This window comes from Cygnus atratus, chromosome 7 (genome assembly GCF_013377495.2).
Source record: "Cygnus atratus isolate AKBS03 ecotype Queensland, Australia chromosome 7, CAtr_DNAZoo_HiC_assembly, whole genome shotgun sequence".
NCBI lineage: Eukaryota > Metazoa > Chordata > Aves > Anseriformes > Anatidae > Cygnus > Cygnus atratus.
The window spans coordinates 21519637-21546680 of NC_066368.1; the positions used below are offsets into that span (position 1 = coordinate 21519637).

At 43.4% G+C, this 27044-nt stretch overlaps 1 protein-coding gene across 4 annotated transcripts; it reads right to left on the reverse strand.

Annotated features, from left to right (window-relative positions):
* Positions 1 to 27042, reverse strand: TUBGCP2 (tubulin gamma complex associated protein 2). Of its 4 annotated transcripts, XM_050711925.1 has the most exons (19): positions 26945 to 27025; positions 26347 to 26544; positions 25973 to 26143; positions 23415 to 23543; positions 22887 to 23063; positions 19465 to 19624; positions 17608 to 17815; positions 15700 to 15899; positions 14360 to 14549; positions 13303 to 13448; positions 12457 to 12637; positions 11374 to 11554; positions 10488 to 10660; positions 8997 to 9125; positions 7437 to 7557; positions 6729 to 6872; positions 6002 to 6130; positions 4948 to 5111; positions 1 to 382 (listed from the first exon to the last, which is right to left on the reverse strand). In XM_050711925.1, exons 3-19 carry the CDS (start codon positions 26120 to 26122, stop codon positions 277 to 279), a joined length of 2688 nt encoding a protein of 895 aa, XP_050567882.1. In that variant the 5' UTR covers positions 26123 to 26143; positions 26347 to 26544; positions 26945 to 27025; the 3' UTR covers positions 1 to 276. The 4 variants fall into 4 exon arrangements, with proteins under 4 accessions (XP_050567882.1, XP_050567881.1, XP_050567883.1 ...); XM_050711924.1 differs by lacking the exon at positions 26347 to 26544 and having other exon boundaries at positions 26945 to 27042; XM_050711926.1 differs by lacking the exons at positions 26347 to 26544; positions 26945 to 27025 and adding an exon at positions 26784 to 26864.
* Between the last annotated feature and the right edge of the window lie 2 nt (positions 27043 to 27044).

Consider the following 27044-nt stretch of genomic DNA (forward strand, 5'->3'; position numbering starts at 1 on the left):
CTGTTAACAGACAAAATAATCCTGATTTATTTTTTATTTTACAACACACGAATACATCATTTTACAATGCAGTTTAAAAAAAAAGGGACTTAAAAGCCTCAGAAGGCAAAACCCAACACATACAATCCAGAAGATCCTATATTCCCCTGTCTCTCTGCGATAACCCTTGTGGTTTGTTTCCAGCTCACAGTGAGTGTAGAGGGCTGGAAGTGATTGAGTGTCCTGTTCTCTGCTGGTGCAGAAGAGACGGCAGCTGCAGTGGGCAGCGGCAGGGCTTCACTGGGCAGCTATGGCTGTGTGGGGAAGCAGGGGAGCTGTCTTCTGGCTCCGCTCAGCAGACATGTGCTCCAGACGCTCTGTGTAGAACCCATTGAAGTCCAACCTGAGAGACAAAAGGCAGATAGTTCGTCAACCTCCTTGCTCACCTGCCCCAAACAGTGGCATGCAGCAAGCTGGATGTGCTGCCCAGGGCCTCCAAGAGCATACAAGTGCTGCAGCACGTTTGTCGGGGTGCTCGCAGGCAGCAAGGGGTTCCCAAAACACACTGACTGTTTTACAGGGCCATATGAATTTCAGGACGCAGTTTGCTGAAAGGAGGGGGTCTGAACCAAAGCCATGTATTTCAGCATCTGCCCCGTGCCACACGTGTGCTGTGATGCACCAGAGACGTGTGCCCTGCTCTGGGGGAATGAGCCACTGAAGCCAACAGGAACAGCAGCCCAGCCACAGCAGGATTCTGTGTGTGCTGAAGCACGCTGCTGGGGGAAGCCCCTCACTACAGACCAAGAGGACAGGTATGGGCATCAGGCACCTGCAAGGACTGTATGAGGAAGCGGTGCATTTTACTGAGAGGCCAAGGAGCAACCCTACATGTCATCTGAGGAAAGGTGGGCTTTAATTCATCCCCACCATTACCCTGACTGCAAAAGCAGTAGCTATGTCCTGAAAATGGGACTTTTTTCAGGACTAAATTTAGGACTTGTTAGTGTTAGGTCAGAGGTTGGACTAGGTGATCTTGGAGGTCTCTTCCAACCTAGATGATTCCGTGATTCTGTGAAAAGACATGCAGGACAGTCTCCTTCCTAAATTATCTCCTTAAACATTGAACTCCTGTATGAGGACTATAGCATGAAATCTACCAAATTATCTACTGAAACTACTGTGAAATGCAGTTTCCATTACCACCATCTTTTTGTTAAAACAATTATGTTTTAAACAGATTAATGATTGAAGCAAACAACTGGCTGAAAGCTGCTGAGGCAAAGTCACAAGTATTGCTGATACATTTAAATGTCTCTATAAAACAGACAACATCAGCAATATCATAATACTGTGTCCTTAACAATCCAAGTGTCTCAGATGCCACAGAAACACCTAGCTCCACTCCTGCTGTGGCCTTCCTTAGGCAGCTCTCTGCACAATGAAGCCATGTAACACACATGGGGCTCTTCAAAATGTGTGCCCTAGAACACCAAGTGATAAGAGTGTGAATCACACAAAAGTTACTCTCTTCATTTCTCAAATAAGTTGTTCCAATACTCAATGAATGGGCACAATATTTGAGTTTCATGTTGCTTAACAACCTTGCATAAATGGCAACAAAGTGTTCCTTGACATTTTTTTGTGACTGTGGAAAGCAGCCTAAACAGATGGAATTTACTGGTTGCTTTCTCGTGGTTGAAAAGCTTACATCTCTTTTGTCCTTTAAATGATATAAAAAGGAAATGCAACACCGAGGCAGTCATATTTACCGAATTTTGATTCAAATCTAAGGGCTTATAAGGCCAGGACTCATTTACATCCTTTTCCATTTCAACTCTGTTTTTACAATCAAATTATTTTTGATAACTTTCTTAAGAATTTTCCTGGTGCTTCCTCAAACCCAGCTTACACTTCAGTTTCTTGTTCTGTGGCTGGAACTTTTATTTGCTGTTTTTTTCTATTATCACTTCGTATGTTCTGCAGGTCTTACTCTAAGCTCAGTCATTGCTGTTGCCTCCAAATTTGTGAAGGAAGGATATCTGATGAACGCTAGCTGCACTTGATGAGTAAAGTTTTCAGAGTATTTGAAATCAAAGTCACCCATCTGACAGTTCCCCAGACTGTAATCCTCCTTCTGCCTGCTGCAGAGTGAAAGAGAGACTTTGGGCATTTTCTGCAGTTGCCAGCTCTTTGCCAGCACTGTTGTTGATGAAGCCAAGACATGAGCATCTTCAGCATACTGAAAAGCTGAATTATGTGTGTGCTTCACTGCTTGAAGAAACCCCTCTAGATCTCTGTCTTCTGTTGTTTGATGCTACAAATATGACAGTTGGTCCTCAGTTACTCCGTAAAAATGTACAGGTACTATAAACTGAATAAATATTAAGCAGGATTAAGTAAATAAAAGTATTAGAATTATGAATAAAAGGTATCCATTACCTATTTTACATTTTGACAATCATCTTTAACAAATAGTCAATTAGAAAAGACCAGTATTTCTTACAAACTCCTCTGTCTCTCTCTCAAGTATGGTATTTTAGATGGTAACCATCTCCATTCTGCTTCTTGGGTTCCTGTTGCCATAGAGTCCAGGACTCAATCCAATAATCTCTACAGACTGAATGAGAGCTAAATGTCAAGTCTGGACATTCACCGTGGGACTTCTACTTTTTAAAACATTATCTAGCAGCCTGTAGAAATAGAAAGACATTCTCTTGTACGCCCTGCTAACACACAGAACTCCAGCTGAGAAAATAGGGACATCTGCTTTGTAATTCAAGGTCCAGCTGTGTCCAACATCTTGGTGAGGGCTCACATGATCCTAGATGGTCCAAACTGGGGGACTTAACAGCAGTGACAGTCCTGACAGCATAAAGACCCAGTACCCAATATTTCCTCTGCAACCCTTGAACAGAAATGAGGCATGGAAGTACCTGAGGGCAAAGGCCTCAGACCCTGTTCAGAACAGCTTGTCGCAGCTTAGCTCACCATCCTCAGAGCAAACTGACAAGGAAGCGTTTTGTTTTCCCACATCCTGCTGAATCACCATACTTCTCTTTTCTTCAGAAGCAGGAAGTGCTCTTAAAAAACAAGCTCTCATTACTTGAAAGAACTGTCTCCACAGCTTCCACAGCTCAGGAGTTAACCTTCTGACACAGCTAACACTCATGTGTGGTCTGTAAAACACAAAGGAATCTGGTGGAGGGTGACTCCTAGCCTGGACACCAGCGACCCACAGTTGAACAAGATGCACCGGAAATCTCCATGGTGCTATGCTAGGAAGAGCAATGGACGGAAGGCAACACCTGAGCCACCACCAAAAAAGACATTAATATAATCTCTGGCATGACATGTGATAAAGTGTGATGGAAGGCTGCTCCAGGACATCTGCTGTTCCATGGTGGAAAGAATGGTCAAGCACTTGACATTCTTCTGAATTCCTAAGTAAGCTGAGAACCACCTCCAGCCTTGGGCTGAGCTGGATGAGGCCACCAATGGGAAGATCTCCACACATTCTTTACGGGACTCAGGGACTGTGGGCTGTGATGCTCTTCTATTAACAGACCAGGTAACTTGGTCTTCAGTAGTGTGTTGGCTGTGCCCAGTGCTGCCTGCAACGATGTCTAAGAGGCTAGATCATGGAGTTAGTTGCCATTAAGATCTCCTGGATGAAGCATCATAAAAAAGCCAGTCCATTGGAGCTTGTAGTGGAAATGATAAAATAATAACTGTCCTCCCTTACATGATGAACGCAGGGAAGATGACGTAATTTTCTACAGTGGTGTGGGAGCTGGTGGGCCAGATTTCACTCCTGGAAGCACCCGTGGTAACAGGAATGACAGATTTTACTCTTCAACCTTGGTCTCAGCTGTGTGACCACACCTCAGGCATAGCAACAGATGCCAACACAGGAGGCTGGGGGCCATGTAAATGTACAGTAGTTGCTGATCAAGAAGTTCTCAGAAGTAAAGGACAACTGGAAGCCCAGTCTCCTCTGGAATACTTCACAAAACAATATCTGAACACGCAGGTACCAGGGATCCTGGACAGGACTGTCAGATATGGCCAGAAAAGGCAAAGGAAAGTTTCAAGAGCCATGGCATGAGGAGGAGACAACAACCTGCATCAAAAAAATCTTCCTGAAGCCTTTACTCTCTGTCTTATTTCAGGTGTGGCACATCTCAATGAAGGTGTAAGAATGAATGTGTCTATTAGGCTTACAAACATAGAATGAGCACTTAAGAAGCATTGGTATTGAAATATTTTATATTCCTGAAACTCCGAGCCTCTTAAAATTATGCCTCTATGCAATACTGGAAAAAATAATTTTGTTTTTTTTGTTTGTTTTTAAGTGCCTAACAGTCTGCAAGAAGCATTACTGAAGCGTTAGAGTCTTTGCCAGGTGTGAGGCAGTCAGTATCCAAGAGCTCTTATATGCAACTCCACCATGGAGAATCTTTGAGTTAACAGATGCCAACTCCTGACAAACATTTGCCCTCTTATTCTGTGGTCATGCGCATGCCTCAGCCGAGCATTTCCAATCTGCAGGCTGACCAGTTTCATGAGTGTTTAACTCTTGAAAAACATAGTCCAGCCATAAATATTAAAAGCTGTTATCAAAATAGGCATTTCTGATTATGCTCTTGCATGTATTTCTCATTTTGGAATATTTATGCTGCATTCAGGAATTAGCTAGCATATTAAGGAAAAAATCTGTCTACTCAATGAGATAATCCCCATGAAAACTAACATTTGTACTAGATTTACAACATTAATAGAAAAAAAATCACATAATCCAAATGATTATTTTTAAAGGTATGGGTTGAAAAGCAAAGCAACATTTCTTGTGATTTCAGTGTTATCACTAATGGAGGAGATGCACAGTTATAAACATCAATCATTTCTTCCGGGCTGAACCTGAGTACCACAGGAGGGAAAGTTACTGAGAGAAAACTACTGGCTCACCTGTAGATGATGTTGAGCATGCTATGCTCACAGTCATTGGTGCTATAAACACTCAGCTTGTCCAACAGGTCCAGCAGATGCGTAGAGAAATTAGTATCAAACTTGTTGATTGTTGCTTCGAAGCCAGATGTCAGGTGGAAGTTGTCAGCATGCTCTGCTAAAAGCTACCAAAACAAAGGATGAGTAGCCTCACATTTGCTGATTCACACTTGCTAAGGAGATGAAACCATTCCCTCCCTTTTTCAAACCTGTTCAAAAATATTGCCATAAAACTTAACAGTCACTCAGGCACTGAAAGAAGATCTCCAAAGCAGTTGCAAGATCCTGGGTAATTAAAAACCTTGTCCTACCTATCTGGGAGAACACCAGAGTAGATCCCAGTAGAGTAAACCTCAAATACGTGCTTTTGCTTATTTTCAAGCAGTAGGAAAAGTCAGTAAGAATAAAGGGAGTGTTGCCTAAGCCAGGCTGCAACCTCTGGAGTGCTCTCATTGCCTTGCAGTGTGATGGACTCTAGTGCCTCTGTGCCAGAGAGGGGCTTTCAGCGGGACAGGAGGCAGTCTGCTAACAGCAGAGCGTGCCAAACAAATGGCTTAGTAAGCATGCCTCTAGACATGGAATACAGACAACACAAACAGGAATAACAGACAAGAATACGGACAACACAAACACCCCAGATATGAAAGGCTGTCACACTCACAGCTTTTTGGCTTATCTGTCATGAAATGCAAGTCTGGAAATAGCCAAGTTCTTGAGCTGCAAAAAGCCTGCATGTATCCACTGCACATCTGAAAACACAGCTAAGAACTTAAAAACAAGTGCAGTGAATTCTGTGGGAGACAAGGTCTTCAAAGCAGACTTTGACAGCGCCATCAGTGCTCCACGCTGCCCTCAAAAATGACCACAATTCTGCGAAGATTCTGCTTTTGGGACCAGTGGTGCTCTGGAAACCAAATGGTCTATCTCCAGGAGACAGGAAAGCCACCCTGACCAGGCTGCAGCCCCAGGCAGCATTCACAGAGGAAAAGGCTGAGCTATTCCCCCAGCGCCCCACCTTGTTAGTCAGCTTCTTCTTTGCAGTCTCTTCAGCACGCTCCTCCTCTGTTGGTGGGCCCAGCATTGTGCCGTGTTCTAAGGTGAGCCGGTCCATCTCATTATCCAGCTTCATGCTCTGGGTGAACCTCTTGGAAGGACAGAGGGTTGGGGAAACAGTGAGCTTCCATTTTTTCCACTTTGCAAACCATGAGGTTGACTCAATCCTGCTAGCCCTAATGCTAGGTAATCCCAGCGAAAGCTAACTCTCTGAGAGTAAAATTACAGAGTTAATACACAAAACCGACCTAACCCAAAGGAAGGTGTTTTTCTGTTTTTTTTTAAGGCTCCCTGACACGCTGGCTAGAATCTGCCTAAGGAGAACAGTCTTCATGGGTCCTTACAACAGTGTGTTAAAAACTAGAGAGCATCTTAAAAACTACAGAACTTACACCTCTAATTCTGCTGCAGAAATGGATGAAGAGAGGTAATGAGGTTCATATGAGCCTGATCTCGGTACTGAAATAGAAGAGCACAAAGGCAATTTTGCAGAGGGAGAAGCTATAGAAACGACTTGGAGGAAAAGTCTGAGCCATCAAAGCTCACAAAGCCTGTTGGTGGGGGAAAGAGAGGCTCTTCCATATGTACCAATGACAAGAGGGGTAGAGTTGAAAGAAGGGACTGTCAGGGCTGTCTGGCACCCAAAGCAACTGATGCCAGCATGGTAAAAATGGGGAGGCTGTACATACCTGCATGCAGTTTGTGAACATGACACAGACAGACATCAGCTTGGAGAAGATCTTCAGCAGCTCTGGATTGGTTAGCATGCAGTCCTTCAGGCAGTTATCCAGGAAGCTCGTATGATGGCTCAAGACATCATCAATATTAGAAGCCTATTACAGGACAGAACACTAGTGAAACAAACCAGGACAGCTGTGCTCCACTGGACCAAAGATCTAGGCCAGCATCCTGCTTCTGACAGTGACCTCTGAGACATGCTCTAGGGCATGTTGAGCTACTTCTCGTGTACCTCAAGGAATCAATTGACGATGCCTAGACCTGCTTGTAATCTTTGCACCCAGCATCCTTCTTCCTTTTCCGCAGGTTTCTTTTCTCTGTGTAAAGTGATGTTCAGTAGAACACCACCTTTACATAGCAGGATGAAGAGTATGGGAGCTGGGAATAGACAGGAGGATGCACAAGAGGAAAGGACAGGAAAGATGCACAAGAGGAAAGGAGGATGCACAAGAGGAAATACATGACTAACAAAGCAGAAAGGTTATGCAGAACAGCATCAGAGTTTGTAGTGTGATAAGAACAACAGTTCGTCCAACAAAGCGTCTTCAATAAAACACTGAACAGTGGCCTGCAGTAACTGAAATTAGGCAGCTTTTCCCTACATTAAATTTGGTAACTTAAGAATTTTGTTTGTACTTCTCTCAAGCACACATGCTCACCAGTTTCAAGTTCTTCTCAAGAATGTGCCATGTTGGCTCCATCACTTCAAACATCATGTAATACTGGATATTCTGTACAAAATTCAGCATCCGCTGCCGCAGTGTGAAAGCACCAGCAAACCTAGGGGAAAAAATCACACCCACACAACTTAGAACTAGCAAATGCCATGGAGAGCTATCACTAAGCTTGCACAACCAAGCGAAGCAGAGAGCTAACTATTTCTGTCCTAGCAAATTCACTGCTGCAGTGTGACAGTGATTATAAAGTTAATGGAAAACATCTCTGATTCTTTTCCACTTATTTAAATGGCTTTCCCTTAATTTTGAATCTGGACAGTTAATTTGAATATTTGCTCATACTCAGCCATAAATGGACAGTATTAAAGCCATTTTACTGGTGTAGCTATCTAGTGAGACATGCATTTGTTAGCAGGGTAAAATATAACAAGATAAATGGCTCATGTTTCTTTCTAGCCTATAAATGCTTGCTTGTAAAATGAATACTCAAAAATATTAAATTTAGTCAAATCACCTGCCACCAATGGCATTTAATGCAATTTCACCTTTGCAGGCCGTGGTAGAACGGCGGGATTATATACAGGTTCTTTCAATGTTAATTTACACAGACACTGTGATGCCAAACTAAGAACTGACTTCAATAAAGTGGGAGAGTATATATAATAAATATATATATAATATAAATATAATAAAGGTGAGGGATACCCACCCTAGGGGTTTTCAGCCACAGTGACCTGTCCATTGCTGGTGACAGTCACGCTGTAAACAGGGGGTTGCACTAGAGACCACCACAGGTCTCTTCCACTAACCTCCTCTACAATTTCAGAGGAACCAGAGCTACAGTCATGTTGGCTGAGGTCAGGAACAAGGCAGCTGAGGTCACCTTGTGACAGGAAAATGCCACTGGCAAGGCAGAAGGGATTGCCTTGCAGTGCTGGCACTTCTCTCGTGCTCCAAACAGGCATCCCCTGCACTTGGTGTGCAGCTCCAAAGACTAAAATCTGCCCTCAGAGATGGAACAAGGTAGAATGATTTTCTAGGAAAACACTCCACCAATTTTACCTTATTGACTTGGTATGACACCAAAATCCCAAACATTAGCCAAGCTATGTGAAGGTCATGAGTCCTTGCATAGTGGCCTGGCTAGAAGTGAAGGATGCTGCTTTTAAACTACTGGGGCCTTAACTAATCTTTCTGATGCTAAAGTAGCGAGCAAGACGATGTCCACAAACGTACTCTGCTGTAACTGCTTGGTATATAAAGAGCCAACCCTAAAGATCATTGGCTTCCTTTTCTAAACAGAGGAACAAGTTCCTTTTCTGTCAACAAAGAGGAACAAGTCAAGCAGCACAAAGATTATTGAGCAGACACTTTCAACTGAAACCTAAAATGTTATATTCTGACCTCTCTTAGCCTGTCAGAAATTTGTAATGATCTGTTTCCTGTCAAAATGATCTGATTCATGTCATGACATACCTAACTAACATGGAAGCAAGGAAAATCAAAGCTTCACAACTGACCCAGCAGGAAAAAAGGCCGTACCACTTAGCTGAATGTAGGGAGAACTGCTTGGCTGTCTTATTGCTGATCCAAACGTTGCACAATTGTCTTTCCACATGTTTGCAATAGAACATGTGTCTGAAAAGCATCTGGTATCTTGTCAGTGCTTTCCTGGGAAGAAAGGAGAAAACCATTCAGATTAAGCCCTCTTCTGATTGACAGACTAAGTAAGCTATGAAGGCTGAAGCTGCTCAAAGGCAAAGAGACTTTACACAATATGTTCCTTACGCCTTCAGACACACACAGGTCTGCACTGAAATAATTCAAACCAAAGGAAAAAATAACATTTGTAATCATCCCAAAGAATTCCTCTCCAAGGAGACCCTCCTCCATACTTCCTGCCACAAGGTACATCACCAGACTCCTTTTCCAATTCCCTTGAGCCACCTGTAGAAAGGTCACTCACATACCTACTGGGATGGAGGGCTGAAAGCCTGTAGTTTTATAGCCGGTGCACTAAAACTGCAACGACTGCCAAAACAATTCACCAGGATTCTCCAAAAAGATGAAGAAAAACTGTAACCAAGCTACAGGCAGCAATACCGTGCCAGCAATGCACTGCTAGAAACAGATGGGGATGCTTATTTATAGCGTCTGAGACTGGATTCAGGTCTGCATTCAGACACTTCCGTGTAGGTGTCTACAGAGCTCCAGTCGACACAGTTTGTGAAACTGCATCATATAGTATTTTCACTCCATAGTTACCGTCAAAGTTCATACGCTCGATTTGAGAGAAAGAGACATAATTTCTAAAGCATCATGTCATTAGGAAAGTCCTGCTGTGTCAACTGATTTTTTTAAAGGAGAAATGAGGGGATAAGCTAATTACTGGCATTTAGCAATCAACATCTGACACTCTTTTCACATAACACTGCCTGTCCCATTTGCCCTGGCTCACAGTAGCATGTCTGCCAGTGTTCCTCCAGGAGAACAGGAGACACATTGCAGAAAAAAATTAAACATTTGGTTCCTCCTAATTCCACTAAATGCAAAATGGCTTATACAGTAATTCTAGCAACAGACTGTATCCTTTTAGTTTGTAACCAGGGCTACCTGAAAGGACTTTTTTTCTGCCCCTCTACACCTAAGAAATGTTTGACTGGAAACATGGAAACCTTCTAGTGAGAGTTCATTTTCAAATGAAGATCTTCTCAGGGAGATCCTTCAAAAAGCCATGGACAAATGAACACTGGGAAACTGGTCACAAGAAGACCATGGACCAGGCTGAGATTCTATTTAAAATGGAACCTTGATTTTCCAAGTATGTCTTTGGCATAGTCTGTTGGGGCTGTACTGACAATCGATATTCCATAGTCTGTAAGTGGAGATCAGCAACCCCACAGCATTTTCTACTGGTTGATTTTTAATGTCACTTCAAAGACATTGACTTTGCAGTATTTCGCTATTTGCAAATGTGTTTTAACCCCATACAAAAATTTCTGCCTTTTTTCCTCCAGTGGATGAATACTTTACCTGTTTATAATAAGGGACAGAGGCCATTTAACGATGTAGTCAAAGGAAAATGCTTCCAGACCGCTGAGAGTGAGCTCTGTGGGATCTGCACTAATAATGGCCTTTTCCTGTTTTGTTTCTATGGCCAATACCCTCAAGAGCTGCGTAATGAGGTCATGGGGCATCAAGTCAATCTATAAAGAAAGAACGGGAAAAAAGTGAAGTCAATAGGGTACTCACAACTATTGCGTAGCAAGAGCTATGTGGCAGAACAACTGCATTTTATCCAAGTTGCTCCCAAGACATCAGATCAACCTAGAATACAATGGTGAATGGTTTGATCTGGACAGTGCTACAGCAGACAGCAGAGAGTGTCACTGTAGTGTTTGACTATCAGCGTATAACATACTACTATGCCACTAGTTCTACCTTGTCCTTGGCCTCTATCAGGTCAATTCAGATTCCACACTCCCCAAGTGCAGCTTCTGTGACACTTCACATTCTGTAAAATACTACAGCAGAAGCCCTTGACTTTCACCTGAGATGTAGTAATCATTATATGTCAGGGCATCTAATTAGATATTTTCTTGGACTCCAGAGCGGGCATCCAAGCCCAGAACAAGCATGAGACATATGCTACTGCTTCCATCTCATCCTGATGCCACCAAAAGCACCTTCTCTGTGTTCGGATATCAGCAAGAAAATGTGCCCCCTTGCACAGGACAAGTGTTTCCCATTGCTAATGTGGATGAAACAGGACTTAACTCAGAGAAGGTCTGCAGAAATATAGGCATTAATTCCGTTTTCCTTGACTGCACTTTCAGCAGCTTCTTACAGGCACGCTGATTTTCCTAATAGTAAACCTTCTGCTCAGATTCAGTTATCTTCTGCTTACATACATTCTTACCTTTAAATCGTCCTTGAAAGGATCTGTGTTGGCTGTGCTCATTCGCAAGGCTAATTCAAGCAAAGCTTCTAGCCTAGTAGTTATGATGTCATCTACAGGCTTCTTAAGCTCCTCTTCTGTGAGATCCATAAAGTGAACAAAAAAGTCCCCTTGATCCATTAGGAAATAGTGTTTTATAGATCTGCTCAGGAAAATTAAGATAATTGATTACATTTTTAAAAAACAAACTTTTTTACTCGTTTACAGAATGCACTGATATAAATAACCCATTTGAAAGCTAGTCTTTCATTCACGTTCCCCTCCTTCCCATCACCTCAGTCAGCATGCTTTTGCGCACTCATATCAGGGTTGCTGCTGTTCTTTTTTTCTTGTAAAAATGCACAGTAAGAAAAAAGGTATGCACTACACTGCTAGGCAAAGGATCATATTGCTGCTCTCCAGAAAAACAACCCAGCCTCCACAGAGTCCAGATCCATCCAAGAGGCAGTTGCTAACTCAGGGGAGAATCCTGAACTCTCCTGCCCAAGTATCTGTGCTGACTTTTGAAGTATTCCATGTACTTGTGTTGACTTCTGCTATAGTATGATGCATTAACTTCAATTTTTACATGGCATGAGGAAGAGTCAACTGCAGCGGGCCAGGAGCTTGGAAACAGCTCACAGGAGAGCCGGAGGATGATATTAGCATCTGGCCAAAGATCACACATGATCACTACCATTTTCAGAGTGAAAATGGGAATAGCACAGTCTTAAAATACTGTGGTTACACATGGGGCATGGGGGTGTGTATCAGTACTGGGCTAGACAAAGCCACAGCCATCTTGACCTAGTTTCGGTGGTAGCCTTCAAGTAGGAAGTTGGACTAGAGACCCCTAGAAGTCTCTCGCACCCAACATTTCTGTGATTTTATGCCATTTTTTATTATTTTGGGAAAAAAAAATCTTATTTTTTTCAGGTCAACATTTCTAACAGGAACAGAGCTAACACAATAGTAATATCCCAAGAAAAGAGAACTAACTTTAAAACCTTATTTTCATTATCAGAAACAATCTATTTAACATACATTTAAGAAAATAAATCAAACCTCAGGTGAGCCACCAGCTCTTTCTCCTCCATTAGGAAATCCAGAAGAACTTTGCTAGCATAGTTGTATGCTTTTTCTATTTGTTCCACATACGCTCGCTCTTTTAAAGTATAGATGACCTCTTTAGCCACAGGGCAGGTAACATCACGTCCACATTCTCGCACAACATTCAAGTATTTTCCTGGAATAAAAGAGAAAGAATGACCAATATTCACAACATTGTATGTGCCTCCAAGAAAGAAGCTTCCAAATCACTATCATGAAGCAGAAGATACATTGTGAAATGTTTATATTAAGTTCTACAGAAAGCTGGAAAGGATTTAAATGCCTTTCAAAAGATGATACAGAATTTAAATTAGGCTACTAATAACACGTTTAAGGTGATTCAGAAAAGTTTTTGGTTTTCCAGTGGTGGTAAAACACCTTTGTAGATAGCCAGAAACTTTGAAAATCTGGTGCTGTACTTCAGATATAGCTTTTCAGGAGTTTGTACTTATGGCAGGGAACAATGGTAACCATTGGGTGGCATGCTTCCTTCAAGTGCCCAAACTAAGACTCAGTGTGTCCAAACCTCAGCCATCTAGCTCCATCTAGCTAGCTGCTAGAAAACTGTACCCATGTAACAGAGGACTAAGACAGAAAGCTCCTCTTCCTGTTGTACTCCTTCACACATTTTTTTATTTACGTGATTTGGAGTTCCTTTTAATTTCCTCTTTTCCTCTGAGAAGTTGCAGCTGGATAACCCCATGAACTGGCAAAGTGTGATGACATTTATTTCATCTTTATGTAAAGAATGGCAATGGTCATCTTAGATTTCTCTTATATCAGAAGCATATCTTTACCTACCTGTGCTTAGTATTTTGTCAGCCATTTTCTGTAAGAATGATGGAATCTGTTGCTGTACAACAGTATATCTTTGATCCCAATACTTGTCATTATAGTCCTCCTGAATCTTCTCCTTCTGCAACTCGTGTTCCTCCACCATGAACTCACTGAACATTTAAAGGAGATGTTTAGAAGCAGGAAGTGGTACAATGAGGATTACTTTTTTTGACCTGTAAACTGGTAATATAATCTATCAGAAACAAGGTCTCATGAAGATACATTCCAACTGAGAACTGAAATTAGTCTGTATTTGTAGTAAGAGAAGCATTTTGTGGAGTTTTTGCGTTAATCTGCAATCAATTATCACAGATACAGAATTTTATAGGGCTCAGAAACCAAGCCTAAATGTTATTTGGCTGTTAGTGTACAAGTGAGGAAGCTGGCCTTTGCTTTCTCACCATCAGGAAGGCATTCTCTTTAGCTATTTTAGTTTCTCCCGTTAGGATTCTGAAAATGTGGGGAACAGAAGCATTGCATAAACTATTAAGAACAGAAAAATGCTTTAAATGATTCTACAAGACAAGAAACTTTAGAGTGCTGTTAACGTGTATCAGATTATCATATTAGTGGACTACATTAACACAGATTCAGTGAGTTATCACACTTGTGCCTTATGAGAACAGGGTTCAGCCCCATCCTGAAGGGGATGGGGATGTGGAAGGAGAACACTTCAAGTGGGACAGGCATGGTAAGGTGGAATTTGACTGGATTACATGTTTGAACTATTGTGCTATTGAATTTGAAAATAATTTCATTGAATTTGGACAAATAAATCAAGTGAGCGTGCCCCTGATTGTTTAACTATTGAATCAAATAGGAAATGTAGTTAAACACACTCCAGTAGCTCCCCTTCCAGGCAACGTTGCCTTGTGTACCCACTGCTGCTCGGTCTGGGCACTTAGGCTATGCAGACTCTATAAAACAGAGGGACGGGTACACTAGAAAATGTAAAAACCGGAGACTGAAACAATATTTCTTAACTTTTTGATTTAATTTTCATTCCTTAGCTGTTCCTTACCTGTATGGATCATTAATGATGCCTCGATATATCCACTTTTCCAGAATTTCAAAATAGGGCACACTGGCTGCCTTGGTTAAATACAGACACAGTTCCTGGGCCTGGCTGTCTCCCGTGTAGTTGAAAGTCTTATCATGGAGTAAGCTCAGGGTTGATCCTCCCATACACTCACCTTTATCCACAGAAGTAGCTAAAATTAAAAAAATATAGGTGTTAGACACAAGGCTCTTCATTTAAATACATAAATTATCTGCACAAGCTATGTTCACAAACATAATGACTTTAGTAGTTGATTAGCTGACATCAACAGTTCTCCTAGTCAGCAGTAGACTCATCCTGTACATCTGTGAAGATGCAAGGCTGTTCCACCAAGCATCCAAAAGCCTTTAGCCTGAAACATGCTGAAATAAAATCCCAAATGATCCACCTTACAAACAAGCAATAATGAAAGGCAGTTCTCCAGACAAGGGGAACTGAACTCAGGCAGACACAAAGCATCTGATGGCTCAAAGTCCAAAAGGCTTCTGTGCTGAAGAAAACATATACAGAGATCTTTCTTTCCAGACACTAATGAAAGAATCCTACACTTCAGTGACTTGCTTGTGAAACCTCTAATCTCAAAAGTACATCCATTCTCCAACATAACACTGAGCTAGTCACACATACAGCTTGAAACACCTGATTTTGGGTAGGCTGATGGTAAAATTTATACTTTGCATAGCAAAAGGGATGTAAGGGACAGAGGAAGAGGAATACAGTACTGTCATGAATTTTGGATTGAAGTGAACCTTAATGTAGATGGCTAACCGTTGTGTTCCAGAAACCTGAAAATTTCAGGAAACATGAATACCAGGAGGGATGATCCAACTTCGGATTCTATGTAAAACAGATTTTTATGTCCAGATAAATCCTCTGGGCTGAGTAGACAGAAATATAAAAGTATTCTCATGCCAGAGAGTTTAATTTAATCAAAATTATTGAGGAAACAATACAATGAAGTAAGAAATGGAAGGTATTAAAATGGTATTAATGAAAGTGCTGCAATTCATTCCTGTAGGAAGGGTTATCTGCCTGGCGGTATTCCTGTGAGATGTGCAAGCAACATATGTTCTCAGATGGGTTGCAACCGTGCCTCATCACTCAGCACACTAGTGTAATTCTGAGGTATCCAGAGAGGGCCTGTTCTGCCATTCCACTATGCGTGGTGCAGGGGATGGCCACTGCTGATGCAGCGCCTCTTGACGTAATGATACATGCCCTGTCTGTACTGTTACTGTGTACAGTTTTCAGAAGCCACCATCATGCACCTGTCAAAACGATGACTATTTTTTGAAACTTACCAAGTGAAGCAAGAATCTCTAGAGTCCTCATTGTGGGCTGGATATAAAACCAGAGTTTCTGCAGTGACAGAAGTCCCTGTCTCTGAAGATGTTCCAGCTGTGTAATTAGTATCATGTATTCCTTGATCAGAGTACGCATAGCAGCAGCCAGAGCATGATTTACCTGTCCATACTCAAAGGAAGACTTCTCCTCTATAAACCTGCAAAATGCAAAATAGAAACTCCTGGGTAGACAAGGCAATTTCCATCATTTCCAAGAACTTTAACTTCAGGAGACTATACTAACACGAGCAGACCATGTGTTGCAAAGCATACCAGTCTTCAGCTGGAGTTTCAGGTTTCACATTTGCTCTGTGTCCCCCTGCTTACTTCTCATTACCAAGTTTCTTAGTACAGAGAGTGGTGGGAAAATGTTTCCTCTCAAACTGCAGGGGATCTAGAATTTAGAGTAAAACCACTATAAAAAGTGAGAGCCAGCATTTTCAAGGTGATTGCCTTTGTATAAGAAACAGATTAGAAGACAGGAAAAGATCTCAAAAGGAAGCAGTATCATGGACCCAGACACTGGGGAAAATATTGTTGCTAGCTTCTGACTCTACATGCCACAGCAGGGATTCACCTCATCAGACTTAGACGGCTTCATATATGTTAGTGTGGTGGTTTTACTTGGGTGGGCAGCCAAACTCCACCACAGCTGCTCTCTCACCTCCCCTCCTCAAGAAGAAGAGGGGAAGAAGAAAGTATACTGGAAAGAAAAAAAAAAACAACTCACGGGCTGAGATAAAGATGATTTAATTAAAGGGAAAAGGAAGACGAGGAAAAAAAAAACAAGCAAAGGCTGCACAGAAGCACAGAGAGAGAAAAGAAATTACTCTCTACTTCCCATCAACGAGCAATGTTCAGCCACGTCCTGAGAAGCAGGACCTCAATAAGTGTAGTGGTTGTTTGGGAGGACAGACATTTTCATAACAAGAGCCCCCCTTCCCCTTTCCCACCTTTTATTGCTGAGTGTGACACCATATGGTATGGAATATCCCTTTGGCTGGTTTAGGGCAGCTGCCCTAGTGATGTCCTCTCCCCATCTCTTGCCCACCCACAGCCTGCTGGCTCTTGGGGGCGGTTGGAGGGAGTCCTGATGCTGTGCCAGTGTTATGCAGCAATAGACAAAACGCCGGTGTGGTACCAGTGCTGTTCTAGCTACACGTGCAGAGCACAGCACTGTGTGGGCTGCTGCAGGGAATGTTAACTCCATCCCAGCCAGACCCAGCACAGTTAGTGGACAAAGAGAGATGCTTCCAAATACAAGTCACATCAAGGAGTTGGGTAAAAGAGACCAGACAAATCGTTTCCTTAAAGTGTTTCTTTCTATTTTCTGATCTTTTAGGGACATCGAATCAAATACAGACATCCACACTACAAACGTCTGCTGTCAGTGAGGTGTACCTTATCCTAAGGCCTTTCAACAATTACTTAAGGTAGCTACCAGAAACTAGGCAGCAGTAGGCTGTGTCTCCTGCTCAGCAGCAGACACAAAGGTTGTCTTAGTCCTGGATGCCCAGAGGAGATCAAAAGGCAGGAAGCAAAGAGAAATCCATAGCAGAGCAGGAAGAGACAAGCCATAATAAGATGACACATCCCATTTTTCCTTTGTCTGAATGCACCAAGACAGTGTTTGGATACAGCAAAGGTGAGGTGAATGTAAAAGTGAACATGCAGCACAAAGGAAAAAGTCAGAAAAAAAGAAATGCGGTCAAAACCATTTCAAATACGGTGTCGTTCTTATTTTATATCCTCAAAGGTTTAAATTTAGCTTCAAAGTCACCATCTGCAAAATGACAGACTCTATATTCTACATCTTGATGCTCAAAGGAGAACATCCTCCTCTGAAAGGAAATGTCAGTTCTGTACCTGGTGACAGCAGAGTAACTTGCTGCTACGGGAAGAATCCTGGTCACCAGCTCTTTGATGGACAAGTCCAAGTTTGGATCAACCGAAAATGTTCGGTTCTGCCTGCCTACGAGAGGCTGTGCTGTGATGTATCTTCCATCCACACCAATCAAAACATATAGCAAGTCCTCCACAATCACAGATTCTTGAGAGGCTAATGGCAAAGTACCTGTTTTCAAAGAGAGGACAAAAAAGCACACGATCAGAACATGCCATAGTACTACTTTATCATTCATATCATTTTGATTGAAGACCTGAAGCTTAAAAGGAAGACATACTACCATACAAAGAGAACAAAGATCACACAAAGCTGAACCAAGATACAAAGAAATACAACAGAATTAGGGCCAGCTCCAAAATCTTCTACCTTGCCTTCCAGGAAAAAAGAATCCTTTGGTCATTTATACTCAAAGTAAACCAGGCAGACAGGGCTATACATCTGACATCTGCGACCAAGAAAACATCACTTGCACTGCTGATCCTTTCACTGAAATGGGCTCAGTTATACTAGATCTGAGGAGTTCTAGTCTTGCTGACAATTCCCCCTACTTCCCCTCATTGAAATACTCAAATATACAGTTTAAATACAGACACAAAGAAATGCTAACTCAGCAAAAGCTGCAGGTGAACCAGAAGTTGCAGGGTCTCTGAATGGCGTAATCAACTACAACCTACAAAGAAGTATAGAGGACTCAACCTGAAATGTAATATAGTATATCAGAGGACTGGATCAGAGTGGCTACTGCACTCACTACGGCAAACCTTATCTCATGAAACTAGGTAACAGTCCCTCTCAGTTTGTAGGACTGTATGTGCTGGTGCAGCATTTGACAGTCACTCACCAGTGATTACTGGGCACTACGGAATTTGTTAATCCCTGGAAAAAAAACATTTAACTGAAGATATGACTGAGAGTCTCAGTCATGTATGATTCAAAAGCCTCAAATAAAAGCATGTAAAATGTATGCATCAGGCATGCTTAAAACTCCCATGCAGCTAAAAGAACCATTTGACAAGAGGGAAACACTCAGCCCTGCTATTCAAATCAGCATCTCAGAGAAAGAAGAAAGACAGAAGATCTATGTGCAGCAAAACCATACTGGCCTTTTCCAAACTTTGACAGAACAAATGGTTCTGAGCTTGCTAGGAACATACCCTTAAAGGACGTCCCAAGAGTACCCAGCAGAAACACAATGGTGGATTTATTTATGTATCATTATTTAGGGGCACCTCCAGGAATGAGCCTACTGTTGTCATTTTCCACACAGTCCAAATTCACATCAGAAAGAAACTACAGGTTTCCTACAGGAGTTCTATACACAGCTCTGCTTAAAGATATAACACAACAGGGTAAGATTGGTCCCTTGCAGCTCTGGCTAGAAACAAGAGCAAATCGGGCAGGTTGTTATAGTCTTACTGGAGAGGAGATTGAGCTGGATGGATTAATGAAGGCTCCCTTGACAGGTACAACTACAGATTTTACAGCTGAGAATAGAGATATGATTCTCCTACAGTAGTATTTTATGGAAGCTGTGACTCAAGAGAAAAAGGACTGGGAAAATGCTAAACAGATTAGATTGTGTGGTTTAACAATGGGGATGGAATTCAGCACAGGAGAAGCACTGAAGAAAGTAAGTTTGTTGGTGGTGGGTTTTGTTTGTTTGTTTGTTTGCTTTTGGTTTTTTTTTGGAACCCTGGTCTTCATCGGCAGAGTCCAAGGAGCCATGTTTTGCTTTCATCCTGAGCGTGATGAAATCTGAATGGCACTTCCGAATGGAACATAATAAGTCAAGGTAACTTTCCCTGCGTATCACATACCTATAGGTACCGTTGTGTCAGTGCTTAAACTGGTGCCAATTAAGAAGTCACCAATAAGTGCAGGTCTCTCATATACCCAGGATGGAAATACTGGAACAGGCTGACCTGAATTCTTCTTGTTTTGCTTATCTCGGAGCACTTTTCGTGTAAGCTCAAGAGGCTGTTGAGAAAAGAGAGAGGGAGAGAGAGAAGGAAAAAGAGAGATCTTCAGAAGTGCAAGAAATTTTGAATTTTAAGCAGAAATTCACTGAAGCTGCTACCTTGAGAACAGAAAATAGAATAACTGATGTTACAGTAGCACAGCACAGGATTTGGTCTATCAGTACCATCTAGTCTATTGGTCTCAGTGCTGCAGAGATGATTTTTTATACAGTTGGCCTTCTTTTTATTGGAGGATACATCAAATAATGCCTTGCTGTATGCCTCCCCACCAGCCTCGGTGCTATGGCACAGATATGGGAGCAGAATGGGGACATGCACAAGCACCAGGAATCTTATTAATTTGCAAAGCGCACCACATAAAAGCCAGCAAACTACTTGCAGAAGCTGTAAGCAGTAACATCTTACTCAAGGAGCACTTGCAGACAGGTAAATGAACACTTCTGAACTCAGTTTCTGCAGAGTGCCCAGTGAGCAGCTGCATCTGAAATGCAATGCCGATAATCCACTGGTGGAAAATAATGGTGTTTTTACTCTGAATCAGAGTCAGTGAAGGAATTGAGCTCTTAAAATGTCAAAAGTTTTCATCCCCAGCTCTGGATATCTGCCAGTAAAATAAATGGAGTGAAAGATTAATTCTCAGCTGTAGGGGCCTGCACGACATGTAACCTACATGAACATTTACACCCACAAGTGCACAAACATGGGGGACATGCTTATAAAAGCCATTTCATAAGCTCTACAAGCACTTATGTGAAATGGGATATTCACAGGGTCGTTTTATTTTCTTCTCATAGAATGTCTCAGAGGACAGTGGAATGTGGGAAGGAAGCGAGCAAACATGAGCTTTGCATCTTAAAGAACAGTGTTTTTATGTGTGAATTGGAGTTGGACTTGATGATCCTTATGGGTCCCTTCCAACTCGGGATATTCTATGATTCTATGATTCTAATTCATTCACCCTGGGGCTGACCCCAACCATTCCCCACATTCTAAGAGATGCCCAGTGTGAGATCTTAAAATCATTCAAACAAGAATCAGCAATGGGACTGCTCCCCTAGACAACACCAGTTCTGCTGGTGTTTGCTGCAGCCTCAGTCCTGGCATAACCCTGGTGCAAGGTCCTCAGACCCGAGAGGCACAAGATTCATAGCCTTGCAGAACATCCTATCTGCCTGGGAGCCTCTCTGCAGTGACAGCTGTGCCTCTGGATTTCTCTGCCATCTCTACAACAGCTCACAGAGCGCCTCTGAACAGAAGAGGTCTTCTCCAGCAAGCTTCAACTCAGGGGTATTGGATTCAGGGAAAAAAAAAAAAAAAAGTTTGACTCCTGGATTAAGCTGGAATTCTGGAACACCAGGAAGAAAGACAGATGAGGTCCAAACATTCCCACAAATATTCTCAGGATAGTAAGATTTGACAGGAGACCTTTTTTCCCCACAGAGGAGCAGCAGCCATAGGCTAGGCCAGCAGGGAGATGCAGGATCTCACTCCTGGAGGGACAAAATGACACCCACCCTCACTTAGTGCAGGTGACAGTTCCATGAGAGGGCGGCTGAGATATTTCTGCTATGTGAGTTGATACAGTCACAATGACCCAATGACCCTGAGCATCAGACCTTTTATGAGAGTTTCAGCTCTGTAAGCCTGAAGAAAGCATAAACAGAGCAGCAGGGAGGGATAAATCTTTTCAACTGGCTTACATTGCCATTTCAATTCCTTTGGTTGTGGAGTCATATCCGTGCCTCAAAGGAAAAGCATGCATGGGAAACCAACTTGTAATTGAACTATACATCCTAGAGAACACTGCTTACTCTTCTCTCCTCTTATAGCAAGTCCACACATAAATCCTATTAAAAACATGGGTTATCTTACTGGAAATTTGTCTTTCCTTCATGATCTAAATCAACCGCTTGACTCGAAACATCTGTGGATTTGGATGAGTCAAGCAAACAGTCTGTGGAGACATGCATTTCACAAATATCTGTGGAATAAGACCAGCTTCATCACTGCCTGACAGAGGATGGGGGGTTTGCACTCCCCATCATCACATGCACTCAAAGCCCTTAAAGCTGAGAGACCCTGTAGGCATCCTTAAACACTGAACATGGAGAGTCCCCCTACTGAGTATTCACACCCCATCAGTATGAACAGACAACACACACAATACAGACACAGCGATGCCTCCACAGACCTCAGGCAAAGAGCTGCTGTGGCACAGACTGCAGACTGAAAAGACCCTGGCATGTGTTTTCTATGTGTTCACAAGCAGGCCCACATCTCAGAAACATTCCGAGCCTATAGGTTTGTCCCTTGATAGATTTTATCGAATAGTCAGCCAGAAGGCAAAACAGAAACAAAACCAAAACTCTGAGGAGAATGGGAATCACAAAATTTTAAATGGAAGAATTTGCACATATTGTCCAGTTACTCACTACGGACCTCTGAGCCCCCATTCTTCTTCTCCTTCTCCCCACATATCATCTTTGCTTCTGTCCAAATAACTGTTCATACTGTTGCTCCTGTGCCTTCTGCAGCCAAAATGCCTAAGCATAGCTAGGAAATGGTTGTTTCTATAACTGATTATAGGAAAAATGATATTTGGATTTAAGTAATAATCATCCCTTTGAACTTTCTGGCCTACCGATAATGAAACATTCGCCTGTTTTCTAAGCCTGTGTCTTACAATGATACCATTTACTTTTACAGTTGTTTCATTTGTTTGTTTGTTTTTTCCCTTTTTCTCTTTGACTGGTATCAATTTGAAGCATTTATTACAGGAAGACTCATTCAAATAGCTCAGCAGAAAGAATGGCTGTGCCCACTTGTGGAATGATTATGTGAGGCATTGCATCCACATATCTGGGAGAGTAGAATTTTCAGCAAGGATGGGACAAGTCATAAAGGCTGCTGGGCTCCTGAGTAAGCGCTACTACAGGCAGAAAAGGAAATGCCTGCACAGGTTAAAGAGGTGGTTTGAAATGGGAAAGTGAAATTATATTGATCCCAGCCACTAAGGACTGCTGTGGCCTAAAATCAACTCAGCTTTACTGACTTAAATAGAAAAGGCCACTTTTATGAAAAACAGCACAAAGATTTAATATAATTTGACTAACACATCTTGAAAGAGAATTTATATTATCTGCATGGATAGGAACATTTTTAATTCCACTAGACGATAAAGGTTAAGAAAGAGCACAGCTACATGCAAGCAGTAGGGAAAGATCTTGTGCCCAAGGCTAGGGAAGAGACTAGGCTAGTACCTGCTGTACACTGGAGTTGGCTGTGACACTGCCTAGCTGCTTGCGTAGCTCCTCAAGCTCCTGTAGAGATATCTTGGAAGTAGATGAGGAAATGGAAAAATTTGTGCTGCCACTGGGTGCTGCATTTGCTGCAAGTTCTCCTCTTTCTTTAGCATTTTGTTGCAAATACTGGAGTGTCTGTACATACACACAAAAAAAGAAGAGATTTTGTGAATACTGGTCAACATGTAATAAAGTAAAAAACATCTGACCATAAGATGGTTATGCTGCATCAGACCACAGGTCTTCACATCCCAGTATCATGTCATAAAGTGGTCTACGTCAAGAGGAGCATAATTCTCAGCAGTGCTTTAATGTAAATGCTAGAACTGGTTATATTTAACAGAAAATGCTAGAACTGGTTGTGTTCTGTTGATTTCAATGCATTTCACTTAACATTATCATCAGAAAGTGTGTGCACTTAAAGCCGCTGCATTGCTACTACTTCTGAATACTTAAAACAAACTCAGTTCTAACACAGAAACAAACCTCTTTATCTTCTGTGAGCTTTGACAGTAGATATACTAAAGAATCTAGATGTCTTGTATTTTTAGACTTCAGCTCATCGTACTTCTTTAAAAAATCTTCAGGTGTTCGAGAAAATTCTGCTATTTTAACCTGTAAAACACCACATTAATATTAAATGTTTAACAGACATTATCATCACAGCATTCAAGGGAGGAGCATTATGCAAGGATGGAGACAAGGTGTAGGCTGCTGCTGGCTCCACAGTACTTCAGGGAATAGGCTTTGGACTGAATGATATAGCATTGGCTTCCTACTAATACTTACAACAGAGGTGTGGGAGGGTCCTAGCACTTCAGGTGATGGCCATGGTACTGCAGGAGTGAAAAGATTAAGGAAAGCACAAGCTCTGTAGCAGAACTGACTTTGCACATGCACAGTCTGCAGCAATACAGTTTTGTATCAGCAGCTTTATTAAGGCATTTGGCACCGATGAAGCCACATCTGGATACCAGGTCCTCTTTGGGGGCTTCACTAACAAGACAGATATGAATGAAAAGGATTGAACCCAGAGCAGGGGCACGGAGATGGCAGGGCATGTTGCCCATTGCCCACAGAGGGGCTGCAGACTTTGCCATGAGAGGAACAGCAAAAGCACAGGAGGCACTGACACAAACTGCACCAAAGAAAGCCCAAGCTGTCCCTGGGGTCCTTTACTGAGAGAGCAGTGCTGCCCTGGGATGTGGCCTAGGGAAACGGAGGAATCTCTTGAAGGTATTCAAAATACAGCTAAGCAATCTGCTGTGGCTGAGATGTTGGCCCTGCTATGAGCAAAGGGTTGGACTACGGATCTCCAGCAGTGCCGCCTCCTCCTCCTCCTTTAACCTTTCCACATTTCAATGAACTGTAGCTGTAACGCAAATGATGCTTAAGACTGGAGTACAATGGCCATGGAAGTATGCCTGGTCATGAGAGTGTCAGGCTTTAAATCCCTGATACCATGGGTGGGTACTCAGAAAGAAAGTCAGATATTGTTCAGACAATCACATTTCATACGATTACTATTTTTCATTTGTTTTATTTCTCCAAAGAACAACTCCTCTAATTACAATTTGAAACAACCATCACAGGCACAAGATAAGCTCCTTTTAATTTTTCTCCCAGTTTTAACAAACCTCACTTTCTTTCACCGGTCCCTCCAAGATGCAAGGATTTTTTACCTTTTTCCTGATGAAATCTTTTCTACTCTAAGTTGAAAATCAAGACTCCAGATGAGATTATACACAAAGAAATCACAGTGACGAGAGTTTATGCCAAGTTTCTCCATAGGATGCCTTGTCTTCTTGGAGCCAGCAGCTTATAGAATCACAGAATCATTAAGGCTGGAAAAGACCTCCAAAATCATCTGGTCCAACCATCCCCCTACCACCAATGTCACCCACTAAACCATGTCCCTGAGCACCACATCCAACCCTTCCTTAAACACCCCCAGGGACAGTGACTCCACCACCTCCCTGGGCAGCCCTTTCCAGTGCCTAATCACTCTCTCTGAGAAGAAACGTCTCCTACTTTCCAACCTGAACCTCCCCTGGTGCAACTTGAGGCCATTCCCTCTAGTCCTATCACTAGTTACCTGTGAGAAGAGGCCGACCCCCAGCTCCTCACACCTCCCTTTCAGGTAGCTGGAGAGAGCAATGAGGTCTCCCCTGAGCCTCCTCTTCTCCAGACTAAACAACCCCAGTTCCCTCAGCTGCTCCTCTCAGGACTTGTGTGCCAGGCCCTTCACCAGCTTCATAGCCCTTCTCTGGACACGCTCCAGGGCCTCGATGGCCTTCTTGTAGTGAGGGGCCCAAAGCTGAACACAGTACTCGAGGTGCGGCCTCACCAGAGCACAGTACAGGAGGACGATCACCTCCCTGGTCCTGCTGGCTGCACTAGTCCTGACACAAGCCAGGATGCCGTTGGCCTTCTTGGCCACCTGGGCACGCTGCCGGCTCATGTTCAGGCGAGCATTGACCAACACCCCCAGGTCCTTTTCCTCTGCACAGCCTTCCAGCCACCCTGCCCCAAGCCTGTAGTGTTGCATGGGGTTGTTGTGACCGAAGTGCAGGAGCCGGCATTTAGCCATGTTGAACATCATCCCCTTGGCCTCTGCCCATTGACCCATTCTGTCCAGGTCCCTCTGCAGGGCCTCCCTACCCTCTGGCAGACCGACACTTCCCCCCAGTTTGGTGTCACCTGCAAACTTACTGAGGGTGCACTCAATTCCCCCATCCAAGTCATCAGTAAAGATATTAAAGAGGAAGGGCCCCGACACCGACCACTGGAGAACACCACTGGTGACCGGTCACCAGCTGGATTTAACTCCATTCACCACCACTCTTTAGGTCCAGCCATCCAGCCAGTTTTTAACCCAGCAAAGAGTGTACTTGTCCAAGCCGTGGGCTGCCAGCTTCTCCAGGAGAATACTGTGGGAGACCATGTCACTTTTAGCAGCAATTGCAAAGGAAAAACAATGCTTCAGTAGGTCTGCCCGCGAGACTTTAAACACATCTCAGCCATGACTACAGCACACCGTTTACCTTAGCACTGTGTGCAGAGACAGTGGTGGTAACATACGGCGTGCGGTTCTTCTGTAGAAGATCGATGTACACTTCGGCTCCTTCCCCTCCATGAACACGCAGCAGGCTGAGCAGCTCGTTGACATCGTGGTGGATGCGGAACTCGCTCATATTCCTGCCCGAGGTTACAAACTGCATGGTGCACAGAAAGGAAGGCAGTGAGATATTATTTTGCTTCTACATACGAAAACGTAACCACACAAGCAACACTTCCTAACTTTATTATGAGCCCACAGGGTACGCAGGGACATTTAATTGGAACGAAGAAATACGTGTAAGGGGGGAAAACAAGCAAAACTGCAACTCCGCGTCCGGCCTGGTTTAACTCTGCTCACTTTAGATGCGGGTGAGCCAGCAGAAGACTTTTCATGGTGGAAGTGACACTAGTTGCCGAGTTACTGCCTCTTTACGAGAAGAGCTGGCGTGCTGAGCAACACGCTGCAGACACAGCCAAAACCGTCTATGCCCCCACAGCTCCTGGAGTTACTCAGCGGCAGCTCTTCCACGCTGAAGGGTCTTTATCTTCTACTGCCCTTTATTACGAACGGATGAACGCGAAATTAACCGCCAAAGTCTGCAGTTACGACGGCCACAAGTAAAAGAGCAGGGCAGAGCCACCAGCGAGGGGTCCGACACCGCAAGCCTTACACGCGCCGAAGCATCGACCGCATGGACGCGCTTTTGGCTTGCCAAAAAAAGAAAGAGAAAAAGGAAAAGGAAATGGAAAAAAGAGAAAGAGGAAGAGAAAGAAGAAAAAAAAAAGAAAAAGAACCGTTTGGCGCGGCTGCCCGAAGGCCCCAGCGCGAGGCTCCGCCCGGCGAGGAGCCCGCGAGCGGTGGGTCCCCGCCCCGGGGCCAGCCCCGAGCGGCGGCTCCGCTCCCTCCCGGCCTCCGCCGCCGCGCCCCCTCCCGCCCCGCCGCGCCCCGTCCTCACCCCGCGGCTCCGAGCGGCTCCCCCAGCCCCAGCCCCAGCCCCAGCCCGCCGCCCGACTCCGCCCGGAAGCCTCCGCCGCCTCCCCACGGAAGCGCTGCTG